Raw genomic sequence first — 7,977 nt, 5'->3', positions numbered from 1 at the left:
TATAGCACTGCTGGATTTCAAAAGAATCAACGTAATATCTTGTACTTTTAAAATTAAGTTGGGCTAGTACATTTCTGAAGGAAGACATAATTTGTAGACAATTTCCATTGTAGAAAACCTTAATGATGTTAGCCCAACATTGCTCTTTTGATAAATTTGCTCATTAAAATACTGTGATCATGTAAATATTGCTTTCTTGGGTTAACGTGCGCTGTAAAATAAAAAGGATAAATAACACATTAAGTGATACTGTACTGTACTGATCTCTGTTTATTCTGTGTTTTTCCCTTAGGGCAAATGCTTTTTGGCATTCATCGGATTTACAGTTGACAATATGAAGTTTCTAGTAATCCATAGTTTAGTCAAGGTCAACAGAAACCTACTGACAAAGAAGTAGGCGTCTTTTAATTTAAAACCATTTTACCTGTCTTGGAGATCATGAACGTAGCCCCAGGCTTATTTTTCTATGCTTGTTATCTAGAGAACCTAGTTGCTACAACAGAAATCTCTTTATTTCTCCACTCAGCCAATGAACAGCACTGCATATTTGCTACCCTGTGTAAAGTAATTTGCACGATGTTTGAAAAAGACTACACTTCCCTGAGTGCTCACTAGCAGGCGGAGTCATATTTCGAACAAAGAGGGTGCTTACTGACGTTGCTAGGATTTGTAGTTTATATTTTACGGGCATCGTTTCTGAAATGGTCCAAAAACATACAATCCCCAGTGCTCTTTGCGCTGACCCCGGAAGAGTGTGGTTTTTAGCCGGTGGACGTGTCTTGCACGAACAACGAATTGGTTATTCAGTGTTGTTCATTGTTGCTGTTTGGGTTTAACTAATATACTGTAAATGTATGAAAATAGTCGTAGCTTTTCGTTGATTTCCTTATATACTCTTTAAATTAGCATTTCCTGTTGTTTTCTACACGATGAATACGGTATTTGCTATTGCTTTAGTTTTTATCGGTTGTTGCAGCAATGTGGTGTTTTTGGAACTTTTAGTAAGGTTGGTACCTAATACTGATGCACTCAGTACAACTTCCATTCCTTTCTTGAATTCTCGTCTTGTCAGACTGTCCATATATAATCTATTTTTTTATCTGCAAAACGAAAGGTCTGTTCGTGCTTCATGTTGTTGTCCTTTTCACTTAAGTCATATTAGAACGTGGTTTTTGTGATCCATGCCCATACCTGAGTGTTATTAATAAAACAAAATAGTAAAACGAATACAAATGTAAGACTTGTTAAATGCTTTCGTGTCTTGATAACTGTGTGGTATCGTATTTCTTGGTTTCATGATTTTGGTAGTGTAGGGATTTCAAAATACACGACCCTACTAGAGTAACAGTTCGAATGAACAGTTCATTTTTATACCTCTGTATAACTTATATTAGTGCTTAGGGAAATAATAAAGAAAAGACAAGGACATAAAGAGTACAGTATGTCGTTTAGGAAGCATGAGCTGTTTCTAGTTGTTACTAATGAATAACCTTCCCACTGTCATTTACAGTCTGAATATAGAGCGTATTTATATTTGCTTTTGTGTAAACATTGATATTATATGCCATTTTCCTGAATATTCAGTTCTTTCATATGTTTCATTTTAGGGATTTTCCAGGATGTGGAAACATTGTGACATTTGCACAATTTGCATTCATTGCTTTAGAAGGTTTTATCTTCGAAAATAATTTTGGAAGGAAGAAACCAGCTATCCCAATTAGGTATGATAACTTGGTACTAAAAAAATCTAAAAACGAAATGTTTTAATTTGTATATATATAGACCCTCTTGACAACTGAGTGTTTATACTATAATTATGTGCTTTAGGAATGTTTCACAAATACAGTACAGAAACAGTTCACTATTCTGAATTACAAGAGTAACACAAAAATGTCTTTTTCCAGTGCAGCTTTCCTTGAAAGTACAATTTAAACAGTGTATTAATATTGGGATTGATGTAATATTGTTACATCAAAACATGCCTAATTCAACTGTATAAGAGATTAATTAATAACTGAAATAGATGTGTCTCTAAGACCGTTATCTGAATGATTGCAGCAGAAATACTGTATAAGTATTAAACTATGTGTCCTTCATTTTTCTAGAAACTATATAATAATGGTGACCATGTTCTTCACTGTAAGTGTGATCAATAACTATGCACTTAACTTCAACATCGCAATGCCACTGCACATGATATTCAGATCTGTAAGTACTGTCTTATGTTTTATTTTATTTTTGTTGTTTGCTCAAAATTCCAAGGATTAGAGAACACCAACAATGTGCACTTGATCCTCGTATTTCTTGAGACGAAGAAACATCAGTACATTTGGATATGGAAGCCTGGGTCATGCGAGATTTTTGTCAGTGCTAGTTCTGTCTTACTGTATACCTGAAAAGTAACAAGCTGGATTTCTCATTTTGTTCTGAAGGTATTAGTTACACAAACTATTTAACCAACTTTGTGAAGACTTCATCCTTACATATCAGACAGCTTCATTTGCTACAACATACAATGATGTATCACGGATTGGTGTCGACAGACTGTTTTAAACAGACTTACTGTTTTCATTTTTCAATATTTTAATTAATATTGATACTGTATGTACTTTTCACAGGGATCCCTAATCGCAAATATGATCCTAGGTATTATTATATTGAAGAAAAGGTATGCTTGCATTTTTTGCATTTTTCTAATTGAATTAAACATGGATTAGTTTAAGTTTAAACATTTTTGATCACTTAAATTGTTTTAAAAAGTGACACATTCTGTGTTTATATTTGCATTTATACCTCACTTTAACCAAGGAAGCAGGAGTTCAGTCATGTTGAGTAAATATATTTATGTTATTATTGTGTAGTGTGACATTGTTCAACTGTGATGATATACAAGATCCATTATATTTCGTAATATCTTAAATCTCCAGTTATGTATTGAAATAAATGTTTTATCTTTACAGGTACTCAGTTACTAAATACATCTCTATATCTCTTGTCTCACTGGGGATTTTTATTTGCACTCTCATGTCAGCCAAGCAAGTGGTAAGAAATAATTGAGAAAATCCCAGTTTTCTTAATATTACTGCACTGTCAAACCTTGCTTCTATCGAAAGCTACTGTAGATCCCTAGATCCAGTATCTATTATCAATCAAGCAAACTAGATGGGCTGAATAGCGTTCTCTTGTTTATAACAAGATAAGCTCTTATTTAGAATTTTCTTTTCTAAATGTTAAAAGACTATGTGTGAAAAGTCTGTTTTCAAATCCCTTAAAAAAATCACTGACCGCTTCAAATTTAGCTACCATTTTATTTTAATATTGAGTGATAATTATTTTCAGATATGTATAAATAAGATTTGCAGCACGAATAGTATCTGTTCTCAATTTGATTCTTTTTTTTCATTTTGTTCTGCAGGCTTCACACCCAAACTCCAGTGAAGAGGAGGGTTTCTATGCCTTTCTGCATTGGCTTTTCGGTATGGCGGAACACTTTGTCTCCATTTTGTAATTGTATGTAGAGTAAAAATTAAAATGCGGTTTGTAATCATCTCAAGGGCATGCAGTGCCCTGGCCCTTTAACCCTACACCGTTCCGCGTACCTAAAGGGGAAAAAAAAAGACTCATTTTAAATGCATGAAACTACTTGTGTATCTCTTTCTGTCATTCCGCAGGTATTGCGATGCTGACTTTTGCACTTCTCATGTCTGCTCGAATGGGCATCTTTCAGGAGACTCTTTATAAGCAGTATGGCAAGCACTCCAAAGAAGCGCTGTTTTACAATGTAAGCATTGGATAAACAGTTTAAGCTGTATTACATCACAAAATGTTTGCCATTAGCAAAAAGTATAAGCAAATAATTTGATTTCATGTATTATAGTTACACCTGACTCTTGAATCCTTTTAATTGCCTTTTCAGATTTTTTTTCATCTATTATTTTATGATTAAGCAATTAGAAGCTCACTGAATTGTACACAAAAAAAAATTGAGGTAGAAATTGAGGACTTTGGAGTCTTTGATTTTATGTGAAGTTTTAACTTAATTAGTGGAGGTAACGTAATTTTCTGTGGCAGCAGCAATGCCTTATTTCTGTATGGCAATTTGTTTTTTTACATTCACAGCACTGCCTTCCTCTGCCTGGTTTTCTCCTGCTGGGAGCTAATATCTACAACCATGCTGTGCTGTTCAGCCAAAGCGGTAGGTCAAATTGCAGCATCTAATACTGTTGCGGGAATTAAACAGGTTTATTCCTGGGGCTCGTCCGTCTAAATTCATCAGATGGGAAATTCTACAAATTGACTTGAATTGACAGATGTTTTTTTGTGTCAAGAAAATACCGCAAAGTTTTTCCCAAAAAATGTTTTTCATGCATGAATGAGTTCATGCATTCTGGTCCCTGGATGCAATGCTGATTTCAGGCATTAAATCGATATTAATAGTAAATTGGAGGACTTAATTATTTTTTGTGACCCTTTTTTTAAATTATGTATTTACAAAAAAATGTAAAAAATACAATCCCACCCCAGAACGAATAAGCACCATGTAACCCCTCTGTGGTCTGTGTCAGGGAAGGGAATGTAGGAAGCTTGAATTTATACTTTTCCAAATCCTGTCATAGGAAGGTTCTTCATCTGCAACATTTAAATCTCTTGCTCTAGTTGTAACAGCTGCTAAGGTTATGAAGACACTAACACAAAAGCAGATGAAGAGGAAGCTTCTCACTTTGTTTTGTACCCCAAATCTAGGAGATTGTGCGTATGGTGTGTAAACAGCCTTACCTCCTCGGGGGGGACCCAATAGGCAGCGTGTGTACCGTATTGGAGATATAAGTTTAAAAAAAAAAGAGGACCCTGGAAGTTTGAATTTAAATTGCAAGTCCTGGAATAAGGAAAGAACATTCTAGATACTGTATATGATTCATGATGTAGTCCTGCAACTGGCAACTGGCAACCCACTGTGCTCAGCAGGTGTGAGCCTGGTCAGTACCTGGATGAGATGACCTCCAGGGAAAAACTGAGGTTGCTGCTGGAGGAGGTGTTAGAGGGGCCAGCAGGGTGCTCCCCCTGCGGTCTGTGTGGGTCCTAATGCCCCAGTATAGTGTCTGGGACATTATACTGTAAAAAAGGTGCTATCCTTTGGATGAGACTGAGGTTCTGATTCTCAATGGTCATTAAAAATCCCAGGACATTTCTCTAAAAAAATAGGGTTATTACCCCATATTCTGGATAATGTCTCCTTTGGCCCTTTTCAGTCTTGGCCTCCTAATAATCCCCCATCTATAAATTGGCTTAATCACTCTGTTCACCTCCCCACTGATAGCTGGTGTGTGGTGAGCGTACTGGCACATCATCCAGGTGGGGCTGCACACTGGTGGTGGTGGAGGGGAGTCCCCATTACCTGTAAAGTGCTTTGAGTGGAGTGTCCAGAAAAGTGCTATATAAGTCTAAGGATAAGTGTTATTATTCTCATTAGAAATAGCTGCTTGAATTCCAAACTGAAGCAGAGAAAGGAGAATGAACTTCATGATGATTGATAAATAGGAGTCTGGTCTTCATCACGTAACAAAATAACCACATACTGTAGAATGAGGTCCAGGTGGACCCAGGTGGTTGATGTATATTTCATTTGGTGTTTTTACATTTTTCATTCTAAATTAATAGAAACCAGTTTTGTGTTCTTTTGTATTCTTTACACATTATTTCGACCATTATTTTAACTTTGTGCTTTGTGGTGTAAATTGTTCAAATTGTTTTCTTTCCTTTTTCCCAGCTCCCGTTGAAATCCCTGTGATTGGAATAGTAGCTCCTGTAATGTGGATATATCTTTTAATGAATGTGGTAACACAGTATCCTTTATACTTTTTGGTAACGTTAGGAATGAATTTTTCAAAGGTATTTACTTTATACAGTTTCATCATAGGAGTGATAAAGTTCCATTTTCCATTCTATATCTATAGCTTTTCAACCCGAAACATTACAAGTGCCCTTGTTTACCCAATGTGTAGTATATTCGGTAGCTGTTTGCCCAATCTTGAAACGCATCTAAATATTTTTAATTTCTTTTGCTGTTTCTATAGACTTGTGAATCAACCTATTTTGGTATTTGGTAGTACACATTTCACTACTATTAGTGAAATTAATTAACAGTGCCAGAATCTAGATCAGCGATATAAATTAGTAAGTGTAGTTGTTCTCATACATATCCCTGTGGTACACCGTTAACTACATTGCCCCAATGGGGACATTCATTCCTTATCAGTACTCTGTCTTTGATGAATCAATTTGAAACGGAATTCTACTCGAGAATTAACTTTTATGAGGAACTAAATGAAAATCCATCAGAAAATCTAAATATACCATATCTTTGTCACATAAGCTCTGTGTGCACCAAAAGCTGTTAATTCTTCAAACAATTTTAGCTTTACTATAGAATCCTATTTCGGTATACTCCACATACTCCATATTTCTAATTTTTTTATTTTACATTTTACACAGCTTAGACATTTGATTTGACCTCTTCTCCTGTCTCTTCATTTGTGCTGCAGAGAATAAAGAATGTGGTTCAGGAGATGTAAGGGAATAAAGGACCTGGCACTGATGGCATTTCTTTTGAATTGTTTTTTTTTTTTTACTTTTTGTCCAAAAGCAGTTTTTACTTAGAGTTTGTTTTGTAACTTCCATATTTCTACGTTTATTGAATAATTACTACACTTGAAAAAATGTAATAATATTTGATTCTTTGAATTGAACAATTATCCTACAAATTGTGAGTGCTGGCAATGTACAGTACAAGAAGGGCATCTGAATTTCCTTAACCATTCCCTTCCAGATATATCTGTATTCGAGGTGTATTTATTCTCACGACTGAGTGCACCTCTCTCACAGTCACACTGGTTGTTACCCTCCGTAAATTCATCAGTCTCATCATCTCGATAATATATTTCAGAAATCCATTCACAGCCTGGCACTGGATTGGAACTGTAGTAGTCTTCATTGGGACACTGATGTACACAGAAGTGTGGAACAGTGTCAGGACTCTTCTCCATGGTGAAAAGAAAGACGTGAAAAAGGAATAAGATATTGTGGAATTACTCCCAACTGTAGCATTTCTGTTGTTCTGTGTACTTAAAATACTTTTCTGCTAAGTAAATATACATTTTTAAGTTGAATTTAAGTTGACATGAAATTTTTGATGAAAAATGGAATCACAACCAATACCTTCCTTCCTAGATATGTTTACACTTACATAGTTAAAAGTAAAGTTTTTTCAAATAGGTGACGTTTTTAATTCTGATTTCTTCATTTGAGGATTGCAAGAGGAGCACTGTAATATTTGGTACAAAATAGAAAGGATTGTTTAGGTTGCCCCTCTCTTTATTCTACAGAAGCTAAAAGTAAATGATAAAGATGCCATTGATACCAGGTATGTCTGATAACTTGTTAAGCTTATATCTGGTATTAGGAGTGCTTCTGCACAGAGAATTCCTTTCAAGTTATTGATGACCAGCAAGGGTAAGGAATGGCACCACCAGGTGGACAAGACGGCAGTTCAGCCATTTCAAAGTGCTTGGCCTCTCACTCATTCCTGCTTCCCTCAGGAGCAATGGAGGCCAGTCTGGGGTCATATCTTGTTTTGCTTTCAGCTATAATCCGATCCTTCCCCTTCTCCTGTATTATGCTTGCAAAAGTAAAGCTTTCAGCGTGGAAGTGTGGATGTTGTTGGAATTTACTTTGGTGTTTTTAAACTCCCCCACCCCCCTTTTTTCTGTAGGGGATGGTAAGTGCAGTAATTTATTTCCTAGAGGCAATCTTTCCTTCAGAATCTTTTTTCCCTTTTTCATGTTTTTTTTTGTATTACCCTAAGCCCTCTTTTCGTCTCTGCTTTCCCACATTCTCCATGTTTTGTGTGTGGACTGCTGTTATGTTCTGCTGTCTTTTTTCCTGCTAGTTATAATATCATACCAGTGAGCGACAGTCGCA

At 35.7% G+C, this 7,977-nt stretch overlaps 1 protein-coding gene across 1 annotated transcript; it reads left to right on the top strand.

Moving 5' to 3' along the window:
* The first annotated feature begins 751 nt into the window (after window positions 1-751).
* On the top strand, window positions 752-7,709 carry slc35b4 (solute carrier family 35 member B4). The gene is made up of 10 exons (XM_006633280.3): window positions 752-1,006; window positions 1,608-1,721; window positions 2,106-2,208; window positions 2,619-2,668; window positions 2,961-3,042; window positions 3,416-3,476; window positions 3,672-3,781; window positions 4,120-4,195; window positions 5,768-5,843; window positions 6,827-7,709. The coding sequence occupies exons 1-10, from the start codon at window positions 930-932 to the stop codon at window positions 7,071-7,073; spliced, it is 996 nt and encodes a 331-aa protein (XP_006633343.1). The 5' UTR covers window positions 752-929; the 3' UTR covers window positions 7,074-7,709.
* Window positions 7,710-7,977: the final 268 nt, after the last annotated feature.

The sequence above is a fragment of the Lepisosteus oculatus genome, chromosome 7 (genome assembly GCF_040954835.1).
Source record: "Lepisosteus oculatus isolate fLepOcu1 chromosome 7, fLepOcu1.hap2, whole genome shotgun sequence".
Classification (NCBI taxonomy): domain Eukaryota; kingdom Metazoa; phylum Chordata; class Actinopteri; order Semionotiformes; family Lepisosteidae; genus Lepisosteus; species Lepisosteus oculatus.
Note: the sequence above shows the minus strand (reverse complement) of the source record. Positions and strands in the feature narration are given on the sequence as shown.

Bases quoted from the DNA above. Each gene is read 5' to 3' on its own strand.
- slc35b4 (XM_006633280.3), top strand. From the start codon at position 930: ATGAATACGGTATTTGCTATTGCTTTAGTTTTTATCGGTTGTTGCAGC. The intron at 1,007-1,607 runs GTTGGTACCTAA...GTTTCATTTTAG, and splicing joins TTTTTGGAACTTTTAGTAAG to GGATTTTCCAGGATGTGGAA. The intron at 3,043-3,415 runs GTAAGAAATAAT...TTTGTTCTGCAG, and splicing joins TCATGTCAGCCAAGCAAGTG to GCTTCACACCCAAACTCCAG.